The 14,590-nt window shown below is 45.1% G+C and overlaps 1 protein-coding gene across 2 annotated transcripts in view; it reads left to right on the top strand.

Moving 5' to 3' along the window:
• The window catches only part of ELP2 (elongator acetyltransferase complex subunit 2), an 84,735-nt gene that overhangs the window by 25,897 nt on the left and 44,248 nt on the right, over positions 1–14,590 (top strand). Inside the window, exons 7-10 of one of the 2 annotated variants that reach the window (XM_074987905.1) lie at positions 6,997–7,063; positions 8,627–8,770; positions 12,140–12,235; positions 13,115–13,215. In XM_074987905.1, the coding sequence (XP_074844006.1) occupies positions 6,997–7,063; positions 8,627–8,770; positions 12,140–12,235; positions 13,115–13,215 (408 nt within the window). The remainder of the gene's footprint in view (positions 1–6,996; positions 7,064–8,626; positions 8,771–12,139; positions 12,236–13,114; positions 13,216–14,590) is intronic. The other variant, XM_074987906.1, reaches the window with a different exon arrangement.

Raw genomic sequence — 14,590 nt, 5'->3', positions numbered from 1 at the left:
GGGAGAATTGCAGAATTCCACCCCAGAAGAGAGAGTGCTATGAGGCCTGAGACCTTATGTGGGGTGAAGAAAGGGGGACAGAGATCCAATCTGTTCTGTAACATTAATAGGTGTTTCACAGATTCTCTTCCATATTGGAAGTTACCCCCTGCACATGTTACATCATTCCTGCCCTGTTTTAGAGTAATTATTTAGGTGTTCAAAAAAAATCTAATCAATAAGCTGCCTCTGAGATTGCTAGTGGACCTAAATGTTCCAAAATTGAGTAGTCAAACTGTTGGATTACTTGTTATAAGTACAGAAATTTACATTGAAGAATAGTTTCCAATTTGGAGTGGTTTTTAAAAGCCTTTTTAATGAATTTTACATATTAGACAGAGGCATGTATGTATGTATGTATGAATTGCAAAAACTGACAAAGAAATGTTGATTCTTCTTCGAGTGTCCCCGTGGGTGCTCCACATTAGGTGTCGGGCTCGCCCGGTGCCGCAGATCGGATCTTCCAAGCAGTTTCTGCCGGACCGCGCATGTGCTGGTGCACGCCGCTCCCTTGTGCGCTCCTGGCTACGTGCGCGATCCGGTCCCCGCCAGTTCCTCTTAACCGCTGTCGGCTGCAGATGGAATCCGACTAGGCTACGGCCAAGTTATCGTATTCAATGGTTTTAACTGTTTTTCTTTAAAGTTTTCGAGTTCTTAGGCTACTGTTAAGTTAGCCAGTTGTTATTTTCAAAAAAAAAAGAAACAACAAGCGGGATGGCATTCAGTCCAGTCCTAGTAACAAGCGGAGCACCGGAGGCCAGGAGCCTATGGCCATTAGCCCTCCTGCCTCGGCAGGCTATCGGAGAGGGGGAAAACAGCACAGAGAAGGTGCTAAGTACCCCATTAACAACTGAAAGACTCACCAACAATGTCCTCTTCAGGATTCAAGAAATGTGAGTCTTGCCGAGAGGCAATGCCAGCGTCTGATGGGCACAGTCACTGCATAAGGTGCCTGGGGGAGTCCCATGTCACGCAGAAATGCTCCTTCTGTGCAAAATTAACAGCCAGAGCAAGGAAGGGCAGGGAGATGCGGCTTAAAATGCTGCTCTTCGACAAGGCCCTCCAGCCAGACGTGCCGGAGCGGCCGCAGCAGGAGGGACCCTCCGGGGCCCATAAAAGGAAAGCCGCCTCCCTCACCCCATCAGCGCAAAAACGGAGGAAAGTCTCCCCAGCCCGATCCCTGCCGGCAGCAACAGTGAGCGGGATGGGAGGAGCACACAGCCCCCAGCTGCAGCAACAGCTGATCGGCGGCGGCACGGAGAGCCACGTGGAGGCGGCTCAGCCTCCGATAATCAAACAGCTGCCCCGCACCGCAGGCAGGGTGGCGGCTAAACAAGCGCCGGTACCGGCGGAACCGCAAGCAGCGGCACCGACCCCCGGGGAACTGGCGGTACAGAGCGCGCAGGCACGCAGCCTGCAGGCACCGGAGGACACCGCCCGTGCGGCACCACCCATAAACGTGCCGAGCACAGCGCGGACGGGGCCGAGATCCCCTACACGTCAGGAGGCGGAGCTACCCCCTCAAGGGAGGGGGAAGGCTGCACACAAAACAAGGCACCGCAGCCCCTCTCCAGACAGGGCCGCAGAGTTGCTTTCTCTCAGCCCTCCGCTCATGCTGCAGACTCCAACTAGAAGGCAGGGATCCCACCTAGCCTACCTGGAGCCCCCGTCTCCATTTTTACAACGACCCTCGCCCTGGCTGGGACCACCTTCACCCTTCCTGGGGTTTGAGCCGCTGGAGTACTATCACAAATCGCTCTCTCCAGTGTCCCAGGTCTCTCGATGATCTCGCTCCCCCAGACGCAGAGGGTATGCACCAAGGGAGTGGTCTAGGTCACCTTCCCAAGAACAGTGCCCATGCTGCCATGGTCGCCCCTATCACGTGGGGCATAGACACCACTGGCAATCTACCAGGGAAAGATCCCCACAGACGGTCCCGTATCCCCGAGGGCAATCGCGAACGGCGACAGAGACTCAAGTATCTCAGGGGGTACTGGTTATGGAACCCCGAGATTTTCCCTTGCAAGCTTCCAGCGAGCGGATGTACCATCGCCAACAGGAACCGGAAGGGTCCAGAGAGGCGTACCCTAGTGGTTCCTCGCTCTCCTCCCCGGATGAGGCTACAGCCCCGGGGGACGTCCATCCTCCGGACGATCTCAAACAGTTTCAAGAGCTGTTTAAGAGGGTGGCCTTCACGCAAGGCATCCAGACAGCAGAGGTGCAAGAGAAACACCATAAGCTCCTCAAAAATCTGAGACCTCCGGCCTCCTCCAAAATAGCAATACCGCTTGATGAAGCAATCTTGGAGTCCGCCACTATGATATGGCAGACCCCCGCGACTATTCCGCCTGTCCACAAGAGAGCAGATAAGAAATACTTCGTGCCGGCGAAGGGCATGGAGTTCCTGTTCAGCCACCCACAGCCAAATTCCTTGGTGGTGGAGTCGTCGCAACAAAGATCAAAGACATCTCAATTCAAGACAGGGGGAACAGACAAAGATGCCAAGAAGCTAGAGCTGTTCGGCAGAAAGGTCTACTCCTCCTCCACTCTACTGTTGCGAATGGCAAATTACGCAGCGCGTCTAGCGAACCATAATTTCGACAACTACACTAGGTTAACCTCCCTCATGGACTCGCTTCCAGAGGACAAGAAACCGGTGCTCAAGGCCATCATGCAAGAAGGCTACGCGGCCTCGAGGACGGGAGTTCAGATCGCCCTGGATGTTGCGGACACAGCAGCACGCTCCACAGCTACGGCAGTGGTGATGAGAAGGGAGTCCTGGCTCCAGACTTCGGGTATACCGAGGGATCTGCAGGCAAAGATAGTCAATCTTCCCTTTGACTCGCAGAAGCTGTTTGCTGAATCAACTGACTCAGTTCTTCATTCCAGTAAAGATTCGAGAGCCACACTTAGGACCCTGGGGATTTACACCCCTCCATACAGAAAGAAAAAGTACTACCCTCAACAAAGACGGTACCAGTACCACGGGGTTACGAGCAAGGGCGACATGAACAGCACCAGCAGTACAGAACTCCCAGGCGACGTTCCCAACAGAGCCGTGCGTCCTCGGGGCAGGGCCAAAGGCCACAAGTTTGACACACAGATCCAGGGCTGCGCCATCACTACCATCGCACAAGGTCATCCGAAGCGGTTATTCCACCATCGCCTCCGACCATTCTACGACCAGTGGCAAAGGATCACCACAGACAAATGGGTGCTGGAGATCATAGCCACGGGGTACGCCATTCCCTTCCAGTCGCTCCCACCGCCACGACCTCCACCCAGGCCCCACCTCCAGGAGGCCTCCCACATAGCGAGACTCAAGCAGGAGGAAGACCATCTCATGCTCACAGGGGCAGTGGAAAGAGTGCCGGAGCAACTGCAAGGGAAAGGGTTCTACTCGAGGTACTTCCTCACGGAGAAGAAGACAGGAGGCTGGAGGCCCATCTTAGATCTTCGAGGCCTCAACCGGTACCTGCGCAAGCAACGCTTTCGGATGATCACAATCACCTCCATCCTTACGGTACTAGACGATGGAGACTGGTTCGCAGCCCTCGACTTACAAGACACGTATTTTCACATAACTATCCATCCGGCTCACCGACGATTCCTCCAGTTCATGGTAGGCAAAGAACATTTTCAATACAAGGTCCTACCGTTTGGCCTCTCCTCGGCCCCCACGGTCTTCACCAAGACCTTGGCAGTGGTGTCAGCCTACCTGCACAGACGGGGTATTTATATTCCCATATCTGGACAACTGCCTACTGAAAGGGGCCTCGAAGGAGGAGGTACTACGCATGATACGCGTCGCAGCAGGCACGTTGTCTTCGCTCGGCCTGGTTATCAATCTGGCAAAATCAAAGATAGACCCCACACAGGACATAGAGTTCATAGGGGCATGCATAAATTCTATTACAGCGAGAGCGTATCTACCAGAGACACGTTTTCGGGCCATCGGCTCCCTCGTGCAAGTCATCACCTTCAGCCCTACGGTGCTGGTCCTGACGTGCTTACAGCTGCTGGGCCACATGGCAGCAGCGACGTTCGTAGAACAGAACGCCAGGTTACACATGCGCAGCATGCAGCACTGGCTGGCGAGCGTATACAGACCGGCAGCACACACCGTTCACAGGGTGGTGTTGCCCACAGCAGAGGTGCGCAAATCCCTGCAATGGTGGGTAAACCCCCAGAACTTGCTAACAGGGGTATCCTTCCACCAACCACACATATTGGTTTTTCTTACTACAGATGCCTCCCTCATAGGGTGGGGAGCACACATGGGCGAAGAGGTGACTCAAGGGCTGTGGTCCTCCACGGAGCAGTCACTGCACACAAATATACTGGAGCTCAGAGCAGTGTTCAACGCCTGCAGACACTTTCGAGACTGTATACAAGGCAAAGTAGTCGGGATCAGTACAGACAATACCTCCACCATGTTTTATATAAATCGACAAGGAGGAGCTCGGTCCTGTGCCTTATTTGCAGAAGCGGTCCGGTTATGGAACTGGTGCATTGCCAACAATGTAATCTTGAAAGCCTCGTACTTACCAGGCGCTCACAATGTGTAGGCAGACCAGCTGAGCAGGCGTTTCACACTCACGCACGAGTGGCAGATCCGTCCCGATCTGCTACGACCGATTTTTCATGCATGGGGTTTTCCCCAGATAGACCTGTTTGCCACGATTCTGCTCCAGGGCGGGACTGGGACGGGGGTCCCTGGGGGAAGCATTCGCGATCTCCCAGAGGGGCCCCCTGCTTTACGCTTTTCGTCCCACAGTGCTCATCCACACAGTCTTGCAGAAAGCCAGGAGGGAAGGAGCCCGAATTATCCTGATATTCCCAACGTGGGATCGACAGCAATAGTTCCCCCTACTCCTGCACATGTCGGACCGTCCACCGATGCCCCTTCCGGTGGCGCTGGATCTGCTCACACAAGCGCAGGGGTCCATAGTGCATCCGCACCCCCAAGGCCTGCGACTACAAGCGTGGTTAATCCATGGCTCAGCTCCCTAGAGAGCACATGTACGGAGGAAGTGCAACAAGTCCTAGAAAGTAGCAGGAGGACTTCCACCAGGAAGACCTACAAGCAGAAATGGACTCGCTTCATGGCATGGTGTTCTACCAAACAGCTGGCCCCCCTTTTGGTGCCTATACCTGTAATATTAGAGTATTTACTGGACCTCAAGAGAGGAGGACTCTCACTATCCTCGTTAAAGGTCCACCTTGCCGCCATTTCGGCGTTCAGACACGAAGAGGAAGGGCGCACGGTGTTTGCCCATCCCATGGTTACCACGTTCCTCAAAGGGTTGGTAAACCTATACCCCCCTCGGAAACCACTTCTACCTTCGTGGAACTTGGACCTGGTGCTTAATGTGCTAACGGGACCACCGTTCGAGCCTTTGGCCACGGTTTCCCTCCGCCTCCTTACAATAAAGACGACCTTTCTTCTCGCAATCACGTCAGCTCGCAGGGTGAGCGAGCTTGCGGCAGTTATGGCAACGCCACCCTGCACTCTTTTTTCCAAGGAGGCGGTAACCATACGGCTGCATCCAGCCTTTGTTCCTAAAGTTTCTTCTGAGTTTCACATTAACGAGCCTATTGTTTTACCCTCGTTTTATCCAAATCCTCATAACTCTAACAAAGAGGCGCGCCTACACCTCTTGGACGTGAGGAGGGTGCTAGCCTTCTATATAGACAGGACCAAGTCCTTCCGGAAAACGGATAGACTCCTAGTCTCTCTCGCTCCCAAATCAAAAGGAGAAGGTCTCTCTTCGCAGAGAATCTTGAAGCACATCGTATCCTGCATAAAAATGTGCTATGAACTCAAAAAGACTCCTTTACTGGCCACGCCCAGGGCTCATTCCACTAGGGCGGTGGCGGCATCAACAGCCTTTTTCAAGGGCGTTGCGCTAAAAGAGATTTGCAGAGCGGCGACCTGGTCGTCCTATGACACGTTTGCCAAACATTACGCCCTTCACAGGGTATTCCAAGAGGATACCCGTCTGTCGACAGCGGTCCTCTCGGGGACCAGCTGCACATAATCCGATTACCCATCTCCTATCTTGGATTACTGCTGGGTAGTCACCGAATGTGGAGCACCCACGGGGACACTCGAAGAAGAAAGAAAGTTTACTCACCGTAGTAACGTTGGTTCTTCGAGATGTGTCCCCGTGGGTGCTTCACTACCCGCCCATCCTCCCCGCTTCGGATCTCTGTTTAGTGTTTTTGCAGGAGCATCTGAGGCGGTTGGTCAAGGAACTGGCGGGGACCGGATTGCGCACGTGGCCAGGAGCGCGCAAGGGAGCGGTGCGCACCGGCGCATGCGCGGCGCGGCAGAAACTGCTTGGAAGATCTGATCTGCGGCGCCAGGCGAGCCCGACACCTAATGTGGAGCACCCACGGGGACACATCTCGAAGAACCACCGTTACTACGGTGAGTAACCTTTCTTTCGTGGGTGAAGATAATTAAAGGAATGTCAGACTGTGTAGGTAGGCATTCCTTTTTATTGGGTATGTGCACATACCAACATAAAAATATGCAATTATGGTTCAAGATTCTGTTGCTGTTTTACTCTCAGTTCTTGTTGATGTCAAGTGTAGAATAAGAGTATTTGCAAATTTTATGAGAGATTTAAAAAAGAAAATTTATAGGGAGAAAAATACCAAATTCTCCCGCCCCCGCCACCTTTCTTGTTTAGGTAGTGGGATGATGATTTATGTGCTCTGCTGAAGTTACTCCTTAGCTCTAGGCTCATCTCAGGGTCCATAAGAGAACATGATATTGGACAACAAATCCTCCTTCAGATAAGTAATCCACAATTCCAGTTAATAGGAGCTGTCAGGTGGTCAGCACATCTGAAGAGCAGGAGTTATTGTCCAAAGGCATATGCATGGCACATAAGATTATTGGACATAGAAATTGTTTATTTTTGTGGTGAAATGATTATTTCTTTTTAGTTTCAGGAAACACTAACACTCTATGGCCATGAAGATTGGATAAGAGGCATTGAATGGGCAGTTTGTGGTCAGTATAGAAGTCTAATAAAACATTTAATGAGGCAGTGATCTGAAGATTAGAAGAAAAAACCCCATCTGATCTCCATTTTTAATCCCAGTATTGCATTAGGTCACAGTTCCTAGTCCAATGGAAGGCATATGTCACTGCATGAATTAGGTGTTACGTGTAGGAATATTTTAGCATAGCACTTCCATTTCATTCTAGTATTCGATATTCTTTGATATACAGCAGCTTTTGTGACATTTGTAGTAGATCTTTTTCAGAGGGCACTTCTGATGATAAAATACCTGAGTCGTCATACAGAGCAACATTCCTACAGAGTAAACAAAGTACAGGTTGAACCTTCTCTGGTCTGGCACCCTTGGGACCGTTGCTGAAGGGGAGAATTTGCTGAACCATGGGAGACAATATTATCTAGCAGCATTACCAACACTTCTCTGCTTACTGGGCTCAGGAGAAGACATTTAGGGGGTCTGTTTAGAGCTAAATAACAGCACAGAACACTGAGAACCATGACTGGTGACTGTAAACAAACTTTATGGGACCGTAAGAAACTTGGCCATATTCATGAAAAGTGGACATCCACCTACCTAAAATTATGCTGGACCATGGATTTTGCTGGATACGAGAGTGCCAGACTAGCGAGGTTCAACCTGTATAAAGTAAAGTAACATGGAATTTTCTTTTCAGAATACAGAGATGCCTTGCGGGTCTTTATACAAATACCATGGCAATGTGGTGCTTTCTTGCACTCTAATTGCAGTGGGATTGATTTATTTGAATTTGTATATTCTCAACCACCCAGTGTACAAATTTTTCTAACCGTTATTTTCTCTGCATCCACTACCTGGTTTTTCCCCTCCTGCTTTTCAATGCATCCATCTTTGTCGTATTTGAACTCAAACAAATGCGCTTGTCTTAACTGCTTGACCCTTGTTAATCTTGTGATCTTTGTTCCTGAGAATGGTGTCACCCACAGTTTATTTCTAAAAATTAAATTAATTTCAGCAACTTTCTGCCTCCTCTTTCTCTCCTTGTAAGAATAATGGATTTTGGTGGGAGACTGTGCTACTAAGCCTTTTAATAACTGACTACAAACATTACTTACTTTGAAGAACATGTAGGGGAGAGGCAACAGAAGGAAGGGAGCTCTTAAAATATGTTAATTTAAAAAGATACTCAAGGCTGGGGCCTCATACTTCCTAAGCACCATGAAGGTGAAGAAGGCCAAGGGTGCAGGAGGGAGAAGCACATCCCATGAACACTAACTCATGGAATTCCTGCCTGAGTTGGTGACCATCTGAGGCTAAAGATTTAATATTGTGCATGCCAGGATATGGCTGTTATCATGTAAGTGAGGCAGGGCCCATGAATCAGTGTGTTCTAATTTGCTTTGTTGTGTTAAAATGAGTTGACATTGTAATCAAAGGAACAGCAGTGTTCATAATACTGTTTAGAGAGGAAAAGCAGATGTGTTACGGAGTGGTGAAGGATGATATGAATGAAAGAGGGTAATGGAGAGAAGTGATTCAATGTTGTTGCTGTCTTTTTTTTTTTTTTTTTTTGCAGGCAAGGATCTCTTCTTAGCAAGCTGTGCCCAAGATTGTCTGATAAGGATCTGGAAGGTGCAGGCAAAATCAACACCGTCTGCAGAAATCAAAGTTGATGACTGTATAAGGCTGAAGGAGAATACTTTTACCATGAAAAATAGAAGTGGGTAATAACTGAAATGCTCCCTTTGTAACTATTTGTTCTTCCATCCAGTGTATGGATTGTTGCTTTCAGTGTATTGCACTGAAAGTGTATTGTTTCATTCGTATGCTAGAAGAATTTAAGACAATCAGTTAGGTTAATAACACTTGCTGCTCAATAACGGGGAAAAAAAAAAAGCAACAAGTACGTGTGTTTCAGAAGCATTTATTGCATAGTGTGTCTGGTTTATTGCAGAAACAGTATATTGGTAAAAAAAATCTTAATAGAAGTCTTCTATTAAACTATAACTATTCTAAGTGTAGCCTGTAGTTTCAAGGCATCTATTTGTCTTAAATACAGTAAGCTGTTACACATTTTTCTCCACTTATCAGACACTTATGCATCGTAGGTTTTTTAAAAATTAATAAGATTAATATAATATGATTTAATATATATATATATATATATAAGACTTTAAAAGTAAAAAAGAATTATATGTATTTATTACTTAAGTGTTTTTCAGCTAATTCAACAGGCTATGTAATCATATGTAAAGATGAATCGTCACATATGTAATGGTGATCATCTCTCAGATGTAGCTCCCAGCTGTTGGCCATGCAACTACCAGGTGCCGCTTATGATGAAAAGTCCACCTCCACAGTTCAGAGCTCCTCCTTTCCCGTAGCAGGTCTTGGGCTTTCATCCCCCCATTCATTATTTTTTTTGAAAGTGTCACAGACAATTAGTGTTATACATTTTCAGTTTTTATCAGTTTTCTTTCACAGATTAAATTAACAAGTTTTTTATTAAATGAGTTCATTTTTTACAGATTCACAGCAATTTAATAATCCACTCAGTATTTTTGGGGTCCTTATTTTCATTTATAGAAGCATTTGCACATGTAAACATGGAACACGCACAAGGTGGCGTTTGAAAAAATCATACTGTGTTAATATTGTGTTTTGGCTCACAAAGAGATTCTTCCTGCTTATTTCTTTGGTTAAACTCAGCACCACATCAAATAGACACAATTACTACAGAGATGGGTCATGGACTTCGATACGTTTTTGTTTATTTCCTGTGACCTGCATGTATCAAAAATAACCTGACAAAATCTTCATCTTAATCATATGAGACCAGAAGCTCTTCTTCATGCTTACCTTCTCATGGAGAAGAGGCACAGCTTCTAAATATGTGTGGCTTTCTATGGATCCCGTTCAGCTCTCTAATCCTGCTTAGTTTCTAATTCCCTCTTCCAGAGAAAATTGCTGGGATATGGTTCCATTTATACTTACGGTTGAGATTGACAGGAAAAATGGAGACATCCCTGCACAGGTTTTGGCTGGCTTGTGATCCATATGGTGTCCCACATCAATGGCAGCATTGCTGTTTTCCCTCCCATATTGCACTGAAGTTATTCCTCAGACTCTTCATGCAGCTGTGGCTGTGTCTACATTACAGAGGTCTTTCGAAAGAAGCCCTTCCGGAGGATCTCTTCCGAAAGAACGTCTTTCAAAAGAGTGTCCACAAGCAAAAAAGCGGATCAAAAGAGTGATCTTCTCTTTTGAAAGAGAGCGTCCACACAACCCCGGCTCTTTCAAAAGAACGAGCCAGGGATTGAAAAATCAGGTGCCATGAGGACTGCTGTTTCAAAAGAAGGGTCCTGTGGAGTGTCTAAACACATTTTCTTTTGAAAGAAGCTTTTGAAAGGGGGTGCTTCTCCTGGAACAGGAGTGGAAGAGCGCTTTTGAAAGGAGTGCCACATTCTTTCAGCTTACTTTCGAAAGAACGCTTTTTGCGTGTAGATGCTCCACAGGATCTTTCAAAAGAGCCCCCTTCTTTTGAAAAATCTTTTGAAAGAACTAGCTAGTGTAGACACAGTCTGTATGTGTAGCTGATGTGTGTTGAACTCAGCTCTTACAGAGAGGTTAAAGAAGGCTTACCTGATGGAGAGGAAATTATGAAGTAGCATGCTTTTCCTAGTGCATTGTTTCCAAAAGTCTGAATTGTCTTATCACCAAACTAGTGAAGGGGATGTGGACAGAACCTTTAACTGTTCTGCAAAATCTTTTGCTTTTATTTTTAAAAAAAAAAAAAAAAAAAAGAAAACTAACTAGCTGTTACGTAGACTTAGCAAATCTGGTCTTTTTTATTAGTATTTAAACAGATAATATCAATTATTTTAAGCATTTTTAATTTTTATTGTTTTAAATTTTGATGTGACGTTGGGCATGGGGTCAGACAATAGTCATCTAACAGTAGACATCAGAATTCAAAATCTTAGAGTGTTATATCCATTAAAATTGGACAATGGAATATTTTTAAGTTCTGAAGCTCATGTTTCTTTGCTATCTTTACATTTGAGTTATTGATAACAATATTTTTATCCTTTTGTGTATGGTGAAACCAACATTTACTGAGTTTAAAAAAATATTCTTCCAAGCTTATTTTTGAGTATAAATATTATCTCCCAAGCATAACATGAAGGAAACCACTGTAGTGGTCTCCTTTTGAGTGTGCAAAGATCCAAAACAGAATTCTGGTGAGGATGTAGCCCTGTTAACTTCAGTGGGTGCTAGTTCATATCCAAGTGATTCCTCAAATTCAGTGTTACTGTCTTATTGCTCAGCGAAGCATCACTTAAAGAAGTAGTAATTTATTATGAACAGGCCCACTGACAAAGGGGACAACTGCTCCAGGACCTGGCAATTGAAAAGGGCTAAGAGGTCCTGGTTTCTGCTACTGTGACAGTTGGATCCTTGGGCCTTTTAAATTGCTGCCGGAGACCCTGATGGTGCTGCAGGCCTGCTCTACCGCTTCTGTCCATGATCCCATCCCTTTTGGGGGTGCGCAGCTGGGCTTTCCTTCCCTTGCCTTTTTCAGGTGTCCAGCGAGTTTGTCAGCCCCACTGATGATGCACATGCACATTGAGAAGTTATGAATGATCTGCTCATAGAGAGAGGGGGTGCACACCAGATGTACAAATTAAAGCATGTAGGTCTTTGCACTCCCAACGTGTCTAAGTATAGGACAGGAGTTATTTGGCTTTGCCTCCAGTAGTGGGACTCAACTCTCGGACATTTGAGAAATGGCTCTAGCATGAGGCCCAGATAACTCACTTAGACTACCCTCAGCACCGTCTAGCAGAGGGGAGCATGTACCCTTTGAAGATGGTTTACATGCCTGTCTGTGCTTTTGCTATGCTGATGGCTTTGTCTTAAAGTGGAAGTATGACAAGCAATGAATGTGGCTTTGCTTGTTTTTAAGGTTTCTCATTGAATTTTTTCACTATAACATCTGTCTGTGTATTATTGAAAATGTGGAAAATCTTTGTTCATGTCGAAATGCTATTGAAGAATGATCAGTCTCATTTCCTCTCTTCTGTGGTAGGTACCGAGACAATTTATGCAGTTATTCTGGAGTCTGTGTTAGCTGGCCATGAAAACTGGGTCTGTGCAATTCACTGGCAGCCTGCAATTTTGAAAGGTAGGAAGAAAGTGCACATATGTAGCTTACCAAGCTTGTACTTTACCTAGTACAATTATGCATTATATACTTCCTTTGTAAGCTGGAGTTTCCACAGAGATGGTATTGAAATATCTTCTGTAATTTTACAATTACAACATTTTTGCGTGTATGATGAGGACCTGCTATATGTTGTTCCCATTTTATTTGGTATGGTCCGCTCTGTGTGTGTGTGCATGTACTTTGTCTTTTATATGAACCGGTTTGATAAAAGGCAATATTAATACTGTATATAAATGTTTTAATTGTTTAATAATTTTGTTTTGAGTTGTGATTTATACAGCTAGCACTATTTCACTTTGGTTTGTTCAACACAAACTTAAATAAAAGAAGAGCTATTTCTTCCAAATACATGAATGAAGAGTTACTGCTTTACTTTGTAGAACAACGAATAGAATCACAATTTTTTCCTGCTTTTGTGCAGTAATAATCTACTGATATACAAACAATAGAATAGAGTACCTTTACAAATAAAGAGTTTGGAATTGTGATTCATACCTTTTGGGATATCAAATGTTACCAATGTGTGACAGCTTTTGTTTCCTCTTATCAAAGCTTTGCAAACCCTAATATCAAAGAAACAATATCAAATTGTGCTTATTCTTGTGCTTTCCTTTGGCATAGCCCTCGTGCAAACAAATATTTGAAACAGTACTTAAACATACCCATATCAGATCCTTGGACTTGCTCTTATTAAGGCTGGTGTTTGTTCATTGTTTGTGCAGAAGTGTTGCAATCCACTAGTTGAATTTTCAGCATACTTAAATTTTAATATTGTCGTATTCCGTTAAAGAGAATTCTGATTTGTAGCAGCAAGATAATTTCTTTTTTGTACTGTAGATGGCATAATACAACAATCAATGAGACTACTGTCTGCATCAATGGACAAAACTATGATTCTGTGGGCTCCAGATGAAGAATCTGGGGTGTGGCTAGAAGAGGTAACTCATTTTTTTTCTCAGCATACCTGTGTAACCGAAACTACATTGGGTTTGCCTTAAGTTCCACTGTGATATTTTTGTGTGTGTGTGTGAAAGTTGTGGAAAAGTTTAAATGGAATATTTTGCTTTAAAGATGTTAAGTTGCATGTATGTTAAGTGGATAAGAATTGTATGAAAAACATAAAACAGGACAACAGCTGAATAAAAGTAGTAGTAACTGACAAATCTGAATGATAGTCAAAATGCTCGTATATTGGTTGAGTTTGTCATTTTAAACCCAGTTACTTGGTTGCGAGTAGCACTCTCTAAACTTTCTACTTTTGGGGATGAAATTTGCAAGAACTAGCCTTAACTACAAAAACTGTTAAACATACTCTTTGGTCACTAAACTGATATATACTTTATGACATGAAATTAAGTTAATCAAAAAGGAGCAAAGTATACTTTATAATGCAGTCACTTTAATTTTGCTTTTGTATTTCCTCATCTGCAATGCATTGCAAAACACAGAACGTTTCTTTATCATTAGTATGTACCAGTGGAGCACAACTAGCCATTCAGCCTTGGGGGTGTAAGATATGACTTTGAGCCCCTCCTCTCCTCTCAGTGCTCACCTCTTGAGCATTACTGCTTAGCTAATGTTGATTATTTTACATCATCATCTCTGTATATAAAAGAACAATTAAAGAAGTTTGTGTAGTTTGTACTGTGTTTAGCATTTCAACCACCCAAATACAATCCAGAGTACCCTGGCTTCCATCATACTTGAATGATATCCCAGTAAGGCTCTGTTTACACCAGGTCCCTATTTCTAAGGGAGGATGGTAAGTAGGGTGGCGGAAGATTATTAATGAAGTGCTACGGTGCATATGCAGCACTTCATTAAGCTAATTCTCCCCTGCAGCAACTTCGAAGTGCTGGTTTCCGTGTAGCTGCAGCTAATCAGCCAGTACTTCGAAGTGCCTGGGCAACTCTGAAGTCGCTTTCTCCTTAAAATTTTTACACGTATCATGTCTTCGAAGTAGGGAGCGAGTGTAGACACAGCTTTAAAGTAGTAGGACTTGGTCTGAAATGCAGTTCAGTGAGTATCAGTGGTATTAATACAAGACTGCAGCTAAAATTACAGATTCCCTGTTCTTGCATCTCCGTTCAGGCAAGGGAGAACCTTCATCTCTTAAACTATAGCTTAGATTCTGTTTTCTCGTGACACAGACATGCATACGCACACGCAGAGCTAATGGTGGAATTGAAACCTGTAAGCTAGGTCAGGTATTTTGAATTGTTTTCAAAGTTTTTTTCAAATTGTTTTCGAAGTTACAGATTAACACGGCTACTCCTCTGAGACTAATTTCAATGGAGTTCCACAGACTTGGCA

The sequence above is a fragment of the Carettochelys insculpta genome, chromosome 2 (genome assembly GCF_033958435.1).
Source record: "Carettochelys insculpta isolate YL-2023 chromosome 2, ASM3395843v1, whole genome shotgun sequence".
Taxonomy (NCBI): domain Eukaryota; kingdom Metazoa; phylum Chordata; order Testudines; family Carettochelyidae; genus Carettochelys; species Carettochelys insculpta.
The sequence above is the reverse complement of the archived record's forward strand: the minus strand, read 5'-3'. Positions and strand labels throughout refer to the sequence as shown.